Source organism: Rhinatrema bivittatum, chromosome 5 (genome assembly GCF_901001135.1).
Source record: "Rhinatrema bivittatum chromosome 5, aRhiBiv1.1, whole genome shotgun sequence".
Taxonomy (NCBI): domain Eukaryota; kingdom Metazoa; phylum Chordata; class Amphibia; order Gymnophiona; family Rhinatrematidae; genus Rhinatrema; species Rhinatrema bivittatum.
Window position 1 is genome coordinate 97,402,579 of NC_042619.1, and position 18,459 is coordinate 97,421,037.

The 18,459-nt window shown below is 41.7% G+C and overlaps 1 protein-coding gene across 5 annotated transcripts in view; it reads right to left on the reverse strand.

The window, feature by feature from the left end:
- KATNAL1 (katanin catalytic subunit A1 like 1) overlaps positions 1-18,459 on the reverse strand; it is a 228,585-nt gene that overhangs the window by 30,314 nt on the left and 179,812 nt on the right. For all 5 annotated transcript variants that reach the window (XM_029602623.1, XM_029602625.1, XM_029602624.1 and 2 more), the window contains exon 9: positions 14,896-15,030. In XM_029602623.1, coding sequence (XP_029458483.1) covers positions 14,896-15,030 — 135 coding nt within the window. The remainder of the gene's footprint in view (positions 1-14,895; positions 15,031-18,459) is intronic.

Consider the following 18,459-nt stretch of genomic DNA (forward strand, 5'->3'; position numbering starts at 1 on the left):
AAAATCATGAGAGGTCTAGAACGGGTAGATGTGAATCGGTTATTTACTCTTTCGGATAGTAGAAGGACTAGGGGACACTCCATGAAGTTAGCATGGGGCACATTTAAAACTAATCGGAGAAAGTTCTTTTTTACTCAACGCACAATTAAACTCTGGAATTTGTTGCCAGAGAATGTGGTTCGTGCAGTTAGTATAGCTGTGTTTAAAAAAGGATTGGATAAGTTCTTGGAGGAGAAGTCCATTACCTGCTATTAAGTTCACTTAGAGAATAGCCACTGCCATTAGCAATGGTTACATGGAATAGACTTAGTTTTTGGGTACTTGCCAGGTTCTTATGGCCTGGATTGGCCACTGTTGGAAACAGGATGCTGGGCTTGATGGACCCTTGGTCTGACCCAGTATGGCATTTTCTTATGTTCTTATGTTCTTATGTTCTTATTTAGGAAAAAGATGAAGTTTATTTTGGAGATATTTTGGGTTAATTCTGCCATGTTCCAGGGTTGACTTGGTATGCTTTTGAGAGCTGTTGATGCATATGCTGCAGGGAAAATGCATAAGGGAGTCTGATACCCTGTGAGCCGGTTTTGAAAATATCCCCGGGGTTGATATTTTCCTGCAATCCACCCCTGGGAACTTGGCATTAACAAGACACATGACTGGAAGCTAGGAAAGGCTTAGCACATACTGATACATCCTAGGCAAGCCAGTAATCTGCCTGCTTAATTCTGACTGAATGAAAGTCTAGACAGTATAGTCACAAAGCTCAGCAAACTAAGAACAACAATGATCTAAGATATGAAATATTCATAGATATATTAATTTTCAGGAGCACTGAGTTGCAGGTAAGTGGGGGGAGCGAGGGGAGCAGAGGACAGGACATACAAACTCTGCATCAATAACTCTGATTGCTCAAAATGGCTGTAATGCCCCTTACCTCCAGACACTCCCGGCATAGCTTCATGCAGCATGCTGCATCCTAGGGCCTGGGTGAAACCACCTGTACTTCCTGTAGCCCTTTTATAGACCATGCAGTCAGCATTTCCTGAGTGGTGATGACCGATGATGTCATCCCAGCACTGGTATACAAGGGAGCTCAGTTCTACCACCCATGCTAGTTCCTGCATGCCTTATCTCAACCTGCCCAGCCATGTCCACCCTGTCTTGCCTCGTTCCAACCCATATTCGCTTGCTCTGTCCTAGTCTAGTGTCTGCCCTGCCTTGCCCCAGTCTTCTCTTGCTCTTCTTTGGCCTAACTCTTCTGCTCTGACCTTTGCTTGGACCTTGACCTTGCTTATCTGCCATATGCCCTGATCCCTGCCTGGACCTCGACTGTGACTGTCTGCCACTTGCGCCAACTGTTGCCGGGACCTTCACCTAAGTCTTACTGGTCTTCGAATCCAAAGGTTCAACCAGCAGAGGTAGGGGCTGGTATAGATGAAGTGCCAACTAGCTCCCAGCTTTATGAGTCTTCCTACTATCAGTGGGGGCCTCACTGAGTCACCAGTGGGGCAGCACCAATCCAATCACAGTGCAAGAAGCTCACATGTCGTAACCATGGCCTTTAACAATTATTACAAATTAAATTTAGTTCAAAATTCCTAAATAGGGACTCCTACTTAAAAAGAGGGCAATGCAATGGGCAAATGTGGGTTTACCACTGAAAACTCTTATTTGCCCCTTTCTTCAATGTAAACATGCATAGATTTTACCCATCTGAAAAAGGAGACGAAGACAGGGAGGAATGAGGTTTGGGAGACAAAGTATGCAAGGAACTTTCATTTAGAAAGCAGTGTATGTACTTTTAGCTGGTATATTTGCACCTGTTTCAAAGCAGGAGCAAATGTACATGCAAAACTGGAGCCCTATTCCAGTCAGCCAGCCACATTTTCAAAGGGAAGCCACATGCGACATTTCAAATTTGCCCCCCAAATAAAGGATGCAGTAAAAAAAAAATAAAAAAATGTAATACTATAATTTACACTGAGTCCTACATGATGTATCATTGGATGAATGCTGTACATCATGTGCAGGTGACAATATGATTGTTTCATTTGTGACTCTTGGCGAAGCTGTATATGTGATGGCTAAAAACTTACGGTTCAGGCTGAAGAACCAGGAGGGTCTCAATGACCTGATAGACTGAGCAAACTGGTGGACTAATTAGTAGAACTGGTAATTTCATTGTCGTGTGTACATTAGAAAACTTACAAACTCACACTCATAAAAAGTGATTTACCCAGGGTACATGCTACTTAAATTTCATGTGTAAAATTTCCATGCATATATTTGTAAAACAAAAAGGCAAAAGACACGCATACAGCAGGTCAGCACCACTTAACCACATAAATTACACCTTATCTGGCTTTGACTCCACTTAGCCAGATAAGTCTAAAAAGCACTACATATCCGGCTACATAAGATAGCCAGATAAGTCTCAAATAGAGCTACCCCATGCTGTGGAACTGGTGAGCATGGGGTACCCAGCACAGTGCAGTGGTTACTACCCTTAATAGAAGCATGGGATTACTATCCTTAACCAATAAGCCTTGATGCTTTTGATGCAACTGCAACATTGCTCTCTGCTTCGAAGGAGGGGTGTGTGAGCAGAAAGGAAAGAGAAATTTGGATTCAGAGAGAACCAACACGAACCATGACCTTTTTTTTTTTTTTTTTTTTTTTTTTTTTTTTTACAGTCTGGGGTACTGATGCTCAGACATTTAAAAAAAAATAAATAAATAAATAAATAAAATAAAACACACCCCACAGGACTACTTCTACGGCCAAGACCATAAACAAAGCACGTCAAGCAAAACTGACTAATACATGGGGGGGTAACCTGCATGGCAGATACTACCATGGGAAGCTTGCTGGGCAGACTGGATGAACTATCAGTCCTTTTCTGCCGTCATTTCTAAGTTTCTATCCAGCTAAGTGGCTGCAAAGCCACTACTTAGCCAGATAAATCCAAACTTATCCAGCTAACCTGAATATCTATTCATGCGTATTTTTTAAATATATATATGTTAAATATATATTTAACATATATATATGTTAAACATATATATATGTTAAATATATATATATGTTATTATATAACCCACATATACATGATACACATGGTTTATAAAGTAATGGAGTAGACCTGCAAATGGCCATATACAAGCATTAAGGACATACATGCATGTCTTTTAAAGTTATCCTTTATGTGAATTTAACTGTAAAATAAAAGGAAAAACCTACAAGGTCCATTTTCAGCCACTGTGCGGCTTGGCTAGTTAGACAGATATACATAATGATTAATATATATAGTATGCTTGTTAAAATGAACGGATGGGATTAATTGAAAGGATGGACGTATACAAAGGAGGGAAGGAAAAATGCAAAAATATTATTTGGATATATTGCTGCCTTTTTGAATAAGGATTCACCCAAGGCGGGGTAGAACATAATAGAATGGCAGCATCCATCAGAGATCAGTAGAAACTTAACAATTCTGGTCAGAAGGTGGTGCACAGTAAGGACTAAACTTGAAAAAAAATCAACAATAATGACTAAACAAATACATCTGAAATAAGTGAGACTGCAAGCAAATAAGTGGAATTAAAAGGGAATGTGATTAGTTTCCTTAAGGACTGTTTCCAATATATTTATCAGAGTCTTTTGCTATAGACACAGAATGTAAGAGGTACCTTGCTGAATCTATTGGGAGGAAGTAAGATTCTTCATGGGAAATGCAATTTATGGAAAGAAAGAATTGAATAGCAGGTTCTTTTTATACATCCCCATTGCAGCACAGCTAAGGGCTGACAACTTTTATTGCAATTTAGTAGGAATCAATTTGTGTTTTAAGAAATATATTTTTATGTAATGTATTTATGACTTTTAGGTGTTTTATGTATTATAATTTTGGATGATTTTATTGTGTATGTTAATGATTGTAACCCACAGAGTACTTTGGATTATACAGGATATAAATTACTAAAAATAAAATAAATATGGAACAGGGGGAAAAATCCCTGAGTAATTGTGAATGACAAGTCATGGGACCAGATCCCAGTCCTGATTCCGATTGAACTGGAGGCCCAAAGGAGCAGATGGAAATTGCTCGGCCTAAATAAAAAGAAAACCCAAACATCGCGCACGCACATGGATATGCCGATTTTATAACATGTGTGTGCATGTTATAAAATCTGATGGCCGTGTGTGCATGTGTAGGCGGTGCACACTGAGGGGCCAAATTTTCCATTAATACATGCAGCGATGCAATTGGGCCTCCTCCAGTTCCTTCCCAGTCTGCTCCTTAATTGGGAGGGAACTTCCCTACCCAATCTTCTTTCCCTTTCCCCTCTCCACCCCGACCCCTAACCCCTACCTATCTACCTGAAATTTTTCTCCTTACTGCTCCTCTAGAGCAGAAGTATTTTCTGTGCGCCGGCCAGCTGCTGGTGCCCGCTTCCCCAAGACAGCGGTTAGTGGCCGCTGTCCCAGCCGTTCTCCGTCCCACCCTGACCATGCCCCTCGGCCTGCCCCTTTGGAGAGGCCTACCACTTCTGCATGTAACAGGGATTATGTGCGCAGCCAGGCATGTTCTGAAATGTGCGCAGCACGTGCAAGGCCCAGCCGCATGTGTAACCCCTGTTTTTTATGCACGCGGGCCTTTGAAAATTTGGGATAAAATGAGCAATAGATAGGAGAATCTAAATGGATTCTCCAGGATCTCAGCTATATGCCTTAACTGCTACACTACTCAGATTCAAAAGTAAAACTTTTTTTTTTTAAATTGTATCTCACCCTCAATTTTGTATCTTATCGGTTATTTCATAAGTGAAGTCACATCCAGAAATAATTCATAGGTAATCAGAAAACAGTCTATGCAATCAGATTCCCCAGTGGCTGATTAGAGCTTGCTGTTACTTAAAAAGCACGAACATAAAAAGTACAAACATGAGCAATGAAATAAATGTCATCTTACTGGAAGAAAAATACTGCCTTAATTAGTTCCCCTAAATTATTTCAGAATTCTTGGGAATCATAACAAAGAGTATAGAAAGTTTTGGATTTATTTTAATAAGATGATCACTATAGGGATAATTTTGTAACACTATGCATAAATTAGGCCAGTTTTCAAAGGGGATTTATGCATATAAGCCTCTTTGAAAATTATCCCTGCAAAACTGTGTGTACACAATTATATTTGCTGTTTTCTGTGCACAATGTTGCTGAGCAAATTTAAACACACAGGGGAGGATATTCAAAAGCATTTATTTAGATCATTTTTAAGTTATCCAGATAAATGCTCACTTGTGAATATTATTGCCATTTAACTGGCTAAAATTTAGCTGGATAACGTAGGGGAATTTCAAGGTGGAGCTAAGATAGGAAAATAATGTATTTGGCTATTTGGAGTTTGCTAGATAATTTATTTGGCTATGTCTAGATGTGGACTTGAAGAGATCCAAAGTTATGTTTGTAGCAAAAAAGACATTCCAAGGGGTTTCCAGGCACAAACCCCACCCCCTTTGCTGGCCAATCCCCTCTACTCCCCCCCAAAATATGTAGAAAAGCATCCTGCCCCCATTCCTCAGAAGTCCAAACATAAAATTAAGCACAGGCCCCCCTGCAAAAGGCCACCCTGCCACCTCACCTATCAAGCCCATCCTTACCCTCCTGTCCCACTTGCATTCCCACAATCCCTTATGGTGACCAGTTTAAACATCACTTACAGTAAGAAAAAACAATCTTCCAAGCATTTGTCAGATTATTGTTTGCTAGCAACACTGGTTATGTAAGCTACTAGCGTTGCTGTCAAGGCAATAATCTGACAGATGCTTGGAAGCTTTTTTTTTTTTTTTTTTACTTCAAGTGATGCTTAGCTGGTGATATTCTTTGAACACATTCATGGATAACTTTGAAACCTAACCGGTGATATTTAAACAAATCTGATTAAGTTTCAAAGTTATTTGTGTAAGTTTACCTGGATAATTTTAGCCAGATAAGGTATCCATTTAAAGAATTTTAAATACTGACACGTATAAATGATTTTAAAAACAGGTCAAGTATGTGCGAAGTTGAACATATGCATGCATTTTTATATGCAAAACCCCTTTGAAAATCTACACCTTAGTGATTACATGCCATCATGAATAATCTTGCCTAAAATGTTTCTAGCACACAGTTTAGGAAAAAAATCTTAAGATTACTAAAGCCTTGATGAATGCTGCTCACAAGTTTTAAACTTGTAAGAATTCAACCCCTTTTTTGTCTGTTAACATGTCCAATATATGTGCATGTATTTTTCTGTGTAGCACATATTTGAAAGTGTTTTATCATTTTAAGGTTTGCTTTATTCATATAATATACTTGTACAGTGTCATCTCCTGCCCATGGCCTTCGTTTTTCATGTTATCTGTTTCCAGTTATCCAAGTCCCCTCCAGAACATGCTCAATTTAGTGTGCTCATATTATTTAGCTTCCCATTGGTAAGCAACAGGCTCATGTTAGTAAGTTAACATTAGTCTGAGACAGGCATTAAATAGCATCCAGTTAGCAAGTACTCATTAAATAGCATGCAGGGTGGGCATACCGTGTAATTTTATTTATTTAATACTTTTTTATACCGACATTCATGATACAATCATATCATATCAGTTTACATGGAACAGGGGTATAATAACAATAACAAAAACAAAAATGCATGGAACAGAGGTATAAAAGCAAGTTTGCTTACCGTAAACGATGTTTCCGTAGATAGCAGGATGAATTAGCCATGCTGTCATGGGGATCTGTCAATCAGGCCCAGGAGGCGGAGCTTGTCAAAGCAGAGAACAGAGCTTTGCTCTCTGCAGCTGCGCGTGTGTTCCCGCGCAGGAAAGTAACGGAATCTCCTCAGTCTGTGATTAAGCTGTAGTGTAGTCGAAGACTTGGTGACTGCCAGGGAGGAGGGTGGGTCAGCATGGCTAATTCATCCTGCTATCTACGGAAACATCGTTTACGGTAAGCAAACTTGCTTTTTCCCATCGATAGCAGGGCTGAATTAGCCATGCTGTCATGGGTGTCCCAAGCTCCTGATCACATTGTTTATGATATATATATGTTTGTATGTGATCTTTGACAGTGTGGCAGTCACCATGGACAGGAGGATAGAGATTGCAGTATTGCTTGCCCTATCTTCGCATCAAGTGGCTGCTTGTTGGTCAAGGTAGTAGTGAGATGTGAAGGTATGAAGCGATGACCATGCAGCTGCCTTGCAAATGTCTATGGGTTGTACATTCTTCAGGTGTGCCAAGGAGGCTGCTACTGCTCTGACTTGGTGAGCGTTAGGAGTAGAATGTAATTGTAAATTTTGTTTATCATAGCAGAATTTGATGCACTGTACTATTCAGCTGGAGATGGTGCGTTTAGCCACTGGTAATCCAGGTGCCTTCGGGTCAAAGGAGACAAAGAGTTGAGAAACACGGGAGTCCGAGTTTGTTTTCTTTGTAGTGTGCTAAAGCTCTTTTACAATCTAGTGTGTGCAGTAGTTTTTCCCTATCATTTGCATGAGGTGTAGGGAAAAAAGTGGGTAATTCCATGGTCTGATTGAGTTGTAATTGAGTAACCACTTTCGGTAGGAAGGAAGGGTGAGTTCGGAGAACTACCTTCTGGTGATGAAGTTACAAATATGGAGGGTAATGAACCAAGGCCTGTAACTCACTAACTCTTCGTGCTGATGTTACTGCAACCAGGAATACCACTTTTCCATGTGAGGTATTTAATGTGTGCTGAGTCCATGGGTTCAAATGGGGAAAATATGAGCTGTTCCAGAACTATGTTGAGGTTCCATGGAACTGGAGGTTTAGATACCGGAGGACGATTGTGATTTAATCCCTTGATGAAATGAGACAGTAATGGGTGATTGGATATAGGAATATTGTTAACTGGTCTATGATAGGCGCTGAGATGAACTCTGATGGATGATGTTGCTAGACCAGCTACATATAGTGTATGAAGATAATCAATGAGCAACTCAGGTAAGCAGTCCAATGGTGGTAACACCTTTGGAGGTACACCAGGTAGAGTAACGTTTCCATTTATAACTGTAATTTTTCCTTGTGGAGAGTTTCCTGGATTCCAACAAGATGAATTGTGCCGAGGTGGAAACTCTCTGTTCTGTTAGAAGGAGCCGCTCAATCTCCAGCTGTCAAGTGGAGAGATGAGTGTAGCGGATGTAGAAGCATCCCTTGATCTTGGCAGAGAAGATCCTGGCGATTCGGTAGCCGAATTGGGTCCATGATGGATAAGAACATAAGAAAATGCCATACTGGGTCAGACCAAGGGTCCATCAAGCCCAGCATCCTGTTTCCAATAGTGGCCAATCCAGGCCATAAGAACCTGGAAATTACCCAAAAACTAAGTCTATTCCATGTTACCATTGCTAATGGCAGTGGCTATTCTCTAAGTGAACTTAATAGCAGGTAATGGACTTCTCCTCCAAGAACTTATCCAATCCTTTTTTAAACACAGCTATACTAACTGCACTAACCACATCCTGTGGCAACAAATTCCAGAGTTTAATTGTGCGTTGAGTAAAAAAGAACTTTCTCCGATTAGTTTTAAATGTGCCCCATGCTAACTTCATGGAGTGCCCCCTAGTCTTTCTACTATCCGAAAGAGTAAATAACCGATTCACATCTACCCGTTCTAGACCTCTCATGATTTTAAACACCTCTATCATATCCCCCCTCAGTCGTCTCTTCTCCAAGCTGAAAAGTCCTAACCTCTTTAGTCTTTCCTCATAGGGGAGCTGTTCCATTCCCCTTATCATTTTGGTAGCCCTTCTCTGTACCTTCTCCATCGCAATTATATCTTTTTTGAGATGCGGCGACCAGAATTGTACACAGTATTCAAGGTGCGGTCTCACCATGGAGCGATACAGAGGCATTATGACATTTTCCGTTTTATTCACCATTCCCTTTCTAATAATTCCCAACATTCTGTTTGCTTTTTTGACTGCCGCAGCACACTGTACCGACGATTTCAATGTGTTATCCACTATGACACCTAGATCTCTTTCTTGGGTTGTAGCACCTAATATGGAACCCAACATTGTGTAATTATAGCATGGGTTATTTTTCCCTATATGCATCTCCTTGCACTTATCCACATTAAATTTCATCTGCCATTTGGATGCCCAATTTTCCAGTCTCACAAGGTCTTCCTGCAATTTATCACAATCTGCTTGTGATTTAACTACTCTGAACAATTTTGTGTCATCTGCAAAATTTGATTATCTCACTCGTCGTATTTCTTTCCAGATCATTTATAAATATATTGAACAGTAAGGGTCCCAATACAGATCCCTGAGGCACTCCACTGTCCACTCCCTTCCACTGAGAAAATTGCCCATTTAATCCTACTCTCTGTTTCCTGTCTTTTAGCCAGTTTGCAATCCACGAAAGGACATCGCCACCTATCCCATGACTTTTTACTTTTCCTAGAAGCCTCTCATGAGGAACTTTGTCAAACGCCTTCTGAAAATCCAAGTATACTATATCTACCGGTTCACCTTTATCCACATGTTTATTAACTCCTTCAAAAAAGTGAAGCAGATTTGTGAGGCAAGACTTGCCCTGGGTAAAGCCATGCTGACTTTGTTCCATTAAACCATGTCTTTCTATATGTTCTGTGATTTTGATGTTTAGAACACTTTCCACTATTTTTCCTGGCACTGAAGTCAGGCTAACCGGTCTGTAGTTTCCCGGATCGCCCCTGGAGCCCTTTTTAAATATTGGGGTTACATTTGCTATCCTCCAGTCTTCAGGTACAATGGATGATTTTAATGATAAGTTACAAATTTTTACTAATGACTCTGAAATTTCATTTTTTAGTTCCTTCAGAACTCTGGGGTGTATACCACCCGGTCCAGGTGATTTACTACTCTTCAGTTTGTCAATCAGGCCTGCCACATCTTCTAGGTTCACCGTGATTTGATTCAGTCCATATGAATCATTGCCCATGAAAACCTTCTCCATTACGGGTACCTCCCCAACATCCTCTTCAGCTGGAGAAGGAAACTGTACCATGGTTGCCTCGGCCAGACCGGGGCTATGAGTATCAGTTGAGCTTTGTCCGCTATGCACTTTTAAATTGTCCTTGTTATGAGCGGTATTGGAGGAAAGGCATACAGAAGGCCTGTCGACCATGGGATGAGGAAGGCATCTTGAGCGATCCTGAATTGGCTTGGTCTTATCGAGCAGAATTTGGGAACTTGAGCATTGATCTCCGCTGCAAAGAGATCTATTGATGGTGTCCCCCACTGCGTGAATATGCCCTGGGCTAATTCTGTATTGAGTGCCCATTCGTGAGGATGAAAGTTGCGACTTAGCCTGTCCGCTCTTGTGTTTGCAACTCCTGGTAGATAAGTCGCTTGGAGATGTATGCAATTTCGGTGAGCATGCTCGAAGATTGTCAGGGTCTCCTTGCAAAGGGACCATGAACCAGACCCTCCTTGTTGTTGATGTAAAACATCGCGACTTGGTTGTCCGAGTAGATCCTGACCCTGCGTCCTTTCAGGTGATCTTGGAACACTCGTAATGCATTGCGAATTGCTCTGAGTTCCAACAAATTTATTTGTAGTTTCTGTTCTGAGATTGTCCATAACCCTTGTGTTTTGTAAATCTCGAGGTGTGCACCCCAGCCCTTGCGAGACGCATCTGTGGTTAGGACTGCGTTGTGAGGAGGGGGACTGAACAATGCTCCTTTGGACAGGGTGGAGTCTAGGAGCCACCATGTTATATCTTTTTTCATTTCGGCGGTCAGCGATACCTTCTGCGTCAATGGTTGTGAATGTTGTTTCCATTGGCATTTTAGTCCCCATTGCAGGCGCCTCATGTGTAGCCTGGTGTTGGGAACCATGAAAATCGCCGCCGCCATGTGGCCCAGGACTACCAAAACCTGTCTCGCTGACGGTCTCCGAGTATGGTTCAAGGTATGTAGAAGGTGACGGAAGTGTGATATTCTGTCGCCTGGTAGGTATTGCCCTGTTGCACGTAGTGTCCAGGGCTGCACCAATGAACTGTAACTGTTGTGTTGGTTGTAGGTGTGATTTCTGGAAATTGATCCCTAATCCTAATTCCTGTAAGCATTGTATCACCCGATGGAGGTGATCTAGTAAGATGTGGGGAGTTAAGGCGATTATGAGCCAATCGTCCAGATATGGAAAGATGGTTATACCTTGTTGTCTGAGATGAGCCACCGCCACTACCATGCATTTGGTGAACACCCTGGGTGCAGCCGATAGTCCAAAGGGGAGAACTTTGTACTGGTAGTGTTGATGCCTGTAGTGAAAGCGCAGGTAATGCCATGAGGATGGATGGATTGGAATGTGTGTGTAAGCATCCTTCAGGTCGATGGAACACATCCAATCATTTGTTTGAACCAGAGGAAGGATTGACTTAAACGATACCATTTTGAATTTCTCCTTGGTGAGAAATTTGTTCAATTCCCTTAGGTCTAGTATGGGACAAAGGCCACCCGACTTCTTGGGTATGAGGAAGTAAAATGCTACTGATTTGGAGGCTGGGTGAATTTGTCAAATTGCTTGTTGTTTGTGAAGTAAAGCAATTTCCTCCTCCAATTGTGGTTGGAGGTTGTGAATCTTGAGTGTGGAAAGATGAGGCAATATGGGTTTCGTGACAAATTGGAGTTGGTAACCGTGTCTTACTATTTCCAAAACCCATTGATCGGATGTTATCCTCTCCCAGGCAAGAACGAATCCTGCCGGGTGGAGCTTGAGGTTGTGGTGGTGGCTGAATACCTAAAAAGATGGAGTTGCTTTTGTCGTAGTAGCCGGCTGTTGTGCCTGCTGTCTCTGGTTACGTGGCTTACCTCTACGTTGGTTTGAGGTATTCTGTTGTTGAGCAGGACGCTGGTAGGAAGGGTATTGCTTGTGTATGAAAAGACTGATAAGATCTGTAGGGTCTCCTGGCATATGATTGCCTACGAGAAGATCCAATATAACGACGTGTGGTTGAATAATTAGGATGTGATGTTAATGATTGTACTGCTAGAGCTTCTTCCTTCAGTTTACCTACTGTGTCCTGGAATCATTCTCCAAACAGGTTATCTCTTGTACATGGGAGGTTTGTTAGTTTCTCCTGCAAGTCTTCATGTATCGAACTTGAACGTAACCATGCTAGTCTGCGGGCTGCAATGGCTGTAGCCGATGCCCTAGACGATGTTTCATATGCTTCGTAAATGGGCCTCAACAGATGATGAGCACACTCTTCCATGTCATGAAGAGGTAGAGGTATCTGATCCGCCGTCGAGGAAAGTATACTTTTCATAGCTTGCATGCACTCATATAGATATTGAACCATGTAGAATTGATGGTGCATAATCCAAGCATTTAAGATTGAGTTATGAAATATTTTCCTAGCAAACTCATCTAGATATTTATTGTCTTTCCCTGGTGGGTATGAGGAATGTGATTTTGTTTTCTTAAATCTTTGCATCGCCGACTCCACCACAATTGAAGCATGAGGTAATTGTGGTACGGTGATGTTTTCCTCATATGAAATTTTATGTCTGTTTTCCTGGAAACGGCTGCAAGTGCATAAGGTGTTTCCCAGGATTTCAGTAAGACTGAATGTAGGAGCTCTTGTGATGGAAGAGATGTTGGTTCCCCTGGAGTGTCAAACATTTTTAGGAGACCAAGGGTCTCTGCCCTAGGGTCTGTCTCTTTTTGGACCTCTAGATGCAATATTGAACCCAATTTTTCCAAAGATTTCGGGTATGTAAGGTCTTCTGGAGGGCAATACGGCTCCTGAGGTTGTTCCTGCGGATCCGATGGAAATCCCATCAATGATGATGGGGATGTTTGTGGTGAAGGAGAATCAAATGATGTACCCTGTTTATAATTTGGTGAAGCTGGACTGTCTATGATGGGTAATGTCTGAGGTTCCACCTACGGTTCCCTATTAGGCTGCGTCTTGTGTTCTGGAGAACTGTCAGCAGCAAAATTAGTCATTTTGAATGATGATTGAAGAGTTTCATAAAATCCTGCTAAGGATTGGGATAATTGTATGTGGGGGCATTATTGTACACCCATCTGATTCTTGTGACTCGCGTGCTTTCGGTTGCATTGGAGCTTTTTGAACTTTCTGTTTCTTTCTACAGATAGTGTGTATTGAATCCTCTGAAGCTGTAGAAGCATTAGAGGAATCAACTTGAATTACCTCCTTGTGGGAGAAGGTGTGTGAAGTTGGTGCATGAGATAATTTAGAAGTCGAAGGGCTCACTTCCCATGCAGCACTTTGTCTCCCAGATTTTCTGTGGTGAGAGTGCCGTGAGCGTTTATGGTGATAGTGTGACGATGAGTCTGTATGATTTGTACGTGAAGATGGTGAGCGTCTTCTACGTTTTATGGTATACTCTGTTGAAGTAGTTCTTGAAGAGAGGTAAGTACCTGAACGAGGTGGGGTTAGCGATGGAGAGGTGGAACAAGATCTTCTAGAATGTGCCCATCCTCTCTTTAACCCATGCTCTGGTGATTTATGCGCCGATTTAGAATTGTGCGCGTAACTAGATTTATGCGCATATCTTTTCTGTTGTATGCGCACAGGAGATATCGGCGCCGATCTCTCGGGCGCCGCGCGCGCAGATGTCGGCACCATGCATGCAGAAGTTTTCTGTGCCATACGCGCTGGGTCTTTCGGCGCTCTGCGCCCAAGTGACATCTGCGCCGTGCACATAGGGATATTGTGCGCCAAATCCTCTTTAGGCGCATAAGTGGTATGCGCCGGCTTCACTCTATGCGCAGAAGTCATCGTAGGCGCAGACGTTTTTGGCGGTTGGATGTTTGGCGCCCTTGTGTCCTGCGCCGGCGATTCTGGGTCTGTGGATTTTTTAAAATCCAATTGCCCTTGTTGGTTCACCAAGTCCTTACCTCCTATTTTGGAGGATTGAGGATCCAACGATGATGCCCTCTTTTTTGAGGGAACCTGGAAAGAAGTAGGGCCAGGTGACGAATGAGCCTCCGATGGGGCAAAAAGTTCTTGCAGTCTGTAGGCCCGCTGTTTCAGGGCTCTCAGAGACATTTTTAAACAACGTTCACAATCTTCACGATTGTGATCTGGCCCCAGGCATCGGTAACATCGGTCGTGGTCATCCGTGACCGACATTACCTTACCGCATTTTGACATTTTCTTTTTTTTTTTTGAGGCGAAGAACAGCTCCGTGTGCGATCCCGCTCGCAGAAAAAACAGACTAAGGAGATTCCGTTACTTTCCTGCGGAACACACTCGCAGCCGCAGAGAGCAAAGCTCTGTTCTCTGCTTTGACAAGCTTCGCCTCCCGGGCCTGATTGACAAATACCCATGACAGCATGGCTAATTCAGCCCTGCTATCGACGGGAAATAACAACAACAAAAACAAAAATGCAAAGAAGCAAAAGTTACAATGAACAGGGGAAATGGAACCAGGGAGAGGAAGAAGCAGCCAGAAGTGGAAAGATAACTCGATAACTATAACAAAGTGAATTACACTGTGTGAGATAGCGTGTACTGAATAGACGGACTTAGTATGTAATCTGTGGCATAATTATTGCAGGCCTAGGTTGGGCCTATTTCTCCTCATTTACATACAATATTCCTTCATTTGTGTGCAACATAAATTTTAGCAATTCACCAATAAGACTTTTCTGCATAGAAATCATTTTAGTATGTACACAAGGGCCTTAAACATGCATGCTGAAATTTATTGCATAGGCCTCATTATATGATAAATTACAAATTTCAAAAAATGATGCACTAGGACCAAAAGCAACTCTGTAGCAAGAAGTTCATTTCAGCCTTAGACTTTACCATGCAGAATACTGTCCCCACAAAATGTATTTAGTTGGATACATATCAACAATACCTGTAGGAAGTGGGATATAGATCCTCTTTTCTAATCTTCTTCGTAAAGCCTCATCAATGTCCCATGGGAAATTTGTGGCTGCCAACACCATAACCATTTTCGTGGGGTCATCATTATCTAAAGCACCTCCAACACCTGAAATATTTAAGAATGAGTTTTGCTATTAAACTTTATACCCAGTCAGTAAAGTTACTCTCAGTAGGGTAATGGAAAAATTGCCCCTATAAAATCCTGGATGCAAGTTTCAAAAAAGGTATTTTCATCCACGAACTTTATAAATATTTTCAAAGGGAAAGCCCAGGTGTACTCTGCAATTGAAAATTGCCCATGATTACAACTGGCCCATGGACTTTGCACTTTTTTTTGTGTGGGCTAAATTCATTAGCACACATACATTTGGAAATGAAGATTATGTTCCAGCCTGCATACTAAACGTTTTGCCAATATTTTAATATCCTAAAGGTGAATTTACAAAATGGTATGTGCATAAAAATTATCCTCTACTCATGTATTCCATATTTTATAAAAATCTAAATACATATGTATTTTCACTTTTGCATGCACATATGTATGCAAAAAAAGGGGCAGTCTAGGGTGTTTTGGAGTATAGCCACCACTTTGTGCATAAGCTACTGTTTTAAAAGACAGTTACATGAATACATTTGGCAGCATATGTATTTTTACATCTGCTAATTATCTGGCATAAGTGATATTAAACGTTGTTTATTGTGTTCTAATGACTGGGTGGGCAGTCTGGGTGGACTGGGGGGAGTTCAGGCTGAAGAACCAGGAGGGTCTCAATGACCTGTAGAAGGATGGGTGAACTGGTGGACTAAATGAAAAACAGGTCAAGTTCCTTGACACCTGCATGTTTTAAAATTGGCTGACTTGCATGCATAAATCGGGACTTATGTAAGTCCAATTTACTTTCACACATAAAATATATGCACATATATTTTAAAAATAAGCAGGAAAAGGACGCACATTCAGTGCATTAATACAGAGAAATTTCTTATCTATATATTTCCTTTCCTTAAGTCTTGCCACACCAGTCCAGTCAATACCTGTGGGTTGTGATCCCTACCAGCAAATGGTACAGAGAACAGTTTTTTCAGTGTGACATCATTGCCAGTACTCGTGGGTGGTGCAGCACTGAGGAAATCCATTATCCACCTGATAAAGCCCCAAAACAAACTAACCATATTCTAACATTATAGAAAAAGCTAAACAGAGAAAAACAAAGTGGAACATCCTAAATGGTCCCCAACATATCCCCAAAAAACTGCAGAGAAGAAATAAACTGTCAAGCAAGGAAAAGTACAAGAGGGAGACATCAACTATTGACAGATAGACTAAATACATAATCCATAGTTTACAGGAGGAACTACTGTGTGCAGAGAGGCTCTACTTCCCAGGTTGGTCCTCGACAGGTGCTGCCTTGGAGGAGGAAGGTCTCATGATCGGAAAGCATCAACCTGGTGCAGCAGGAAACAATCCTGTAGCAAGGACCTGCTCTCCAGGTGGTGCATTGGCCTCTCACACCAAGGATATCTCCCCCAGGGCTACTGCCCAGGAGGAAGGGTTAGGTCGGACAGGTCGGCCATCATAATTGGTGATTCAATTATTAGGAATGTAGACAGCGGATGGCTGGTGGGCGTGAGGATCGCCTGGTAACATGCCTACCTGGCCCAAAGGTGGCAGACTTCATGAATCACCTAGATAGGATTTTAGATGGTCCTGGGGAGGATCTGGCTGTCTTGGTACAAGTGGGCACCAACAACATAGGAAAATATGGGAGGGAGGTTCTGGAAGTCAAATTTAGGCTCTTAGGTTGAAAGCTAAAATCCAGAACCTCTAGGGAAGCAGTCTCTGAAATGCTCCCTGTTCCACGCATAGGTCCCCAGAGGCAGGCAGAGCTCTGGAGTCTTAATGCATGGATGAGACGATGGTGCAAGGAAGAAGGATTCAGTTTTGTAAGGAACCGGGAAACCTTTTGGGGAAGGGGGGAGTCTTTTCCAAAGGGAAGGCTCCACCTTAACAAGGGTGGAACCAGGATGCAGGCGCTAACCTTTAGAAAGGAGATAGAGCAGCTTTAAACTAAATCAAAGAGGAAAGCAGACAGTCACTCAGCAGCACATGGTATGGAGGGATATATCTACAAAGGATACCAATGAAGCATTAGAGTTAGGGCATCCCAACAGAGAGGTTCCAATAATAAGAAAAAGTAGTCCATCTCATCTGAGCTAAAAGATTCCAATTTATCCCTGTCGAATGAAAGGCAGAATGTTAACACAAACAAAACACACTGAAATGTTTGTTTGCTAATGCCAGAAGTCTAAGAAGTAAGATGGGAGAATTATAATGTATAATGACAGACTTAATTGGCATCTCAGAGACATGGTGGAAAGAGGATAACCAATGGGACAGTGCTATACCAGGGTACAAATTATATCGCAATCACAGAGTGGATCTTCTTGGAGGCAGGGTGGCGCTTTATGTCTGGGATGGCATAAAGTCCGACAGGATAAAGATCCTGCCTGAGACTAAATGCACAATCGAATCTTTATGGGTAGAAATCCCTTGTGTGTTGGGGAAGAGAATAGTGATAGGAGTATACTACCATCCACATGGCCAAGATGGTGCGAAGGACAGTGAAATGTATTTATTTATTTATTTATAGATTTTTCTATACCGGGGTACGTAAATAACATCACCTCGGTTTACATTCAAACAGTAATTCAGCATTGCGCTTTACAATATAACAAGGTAACTAAACAAAAACAATACAGTATATAACTTTGTATTAATAGAATATAAGCAATATATGAGAGATTGTGGCAGTTAGGAAGAGTAGTTGAGGATTCAGATCATTGATAGTAGGCTTTTTTAAATAGCCAGGTTTTAAGGTTTTGTTTAAATTTTTTGTGACAGAGTTCCTGGCGTAATTCAGAGGGCATGGTGTTCCATATTGTTGATCCAGCAATGATGAAAGATCGTTCTTTTGTACTAGAGAGTTTAGTCAGATTGGGTGCTGGGATATTTAGTTTGGCTAAATTCTGGAATCTCGTTGGGCGGGAAGACGTTCTGAATTGTAGTTGATCTGTAAACCAGAGCATTTCTCTGTTTTGAATGGCTTTGTGTATCAGCGACATAGATTTATAAATTATCCTGTAAGCCACACGTAGCCAGTGCAGACTGAAGAGCTGGAGTGATGTGATCATGGCGGCTTGTGTCTGTGATAATGCGAGCAGCTGCATTTTGCAGCATTTGCAAAGGTTGAATGGTGGCTTTGGGTAGACCCAGTAACAGAGCATTGCAGTAATCAATCTTTGATAAAATAGTTGCTTGTAAAACTGTGCGGAAATCATATTGGTATAATAGAGATTGAATACGTTTAAGCGTGAATAGCTTAAAGAAACCATTTTTTACCGTATCCGCGATTAATTTTTTAAACGTGAGATTGCTGTCAGAATGCTAAGAGAAATTAAGGAAGCTAACCAAATTGGCAGTGCAGTAATAATGGGAAATATCAATGACCTCAAAATTGATTGAGTAAGTGAAACA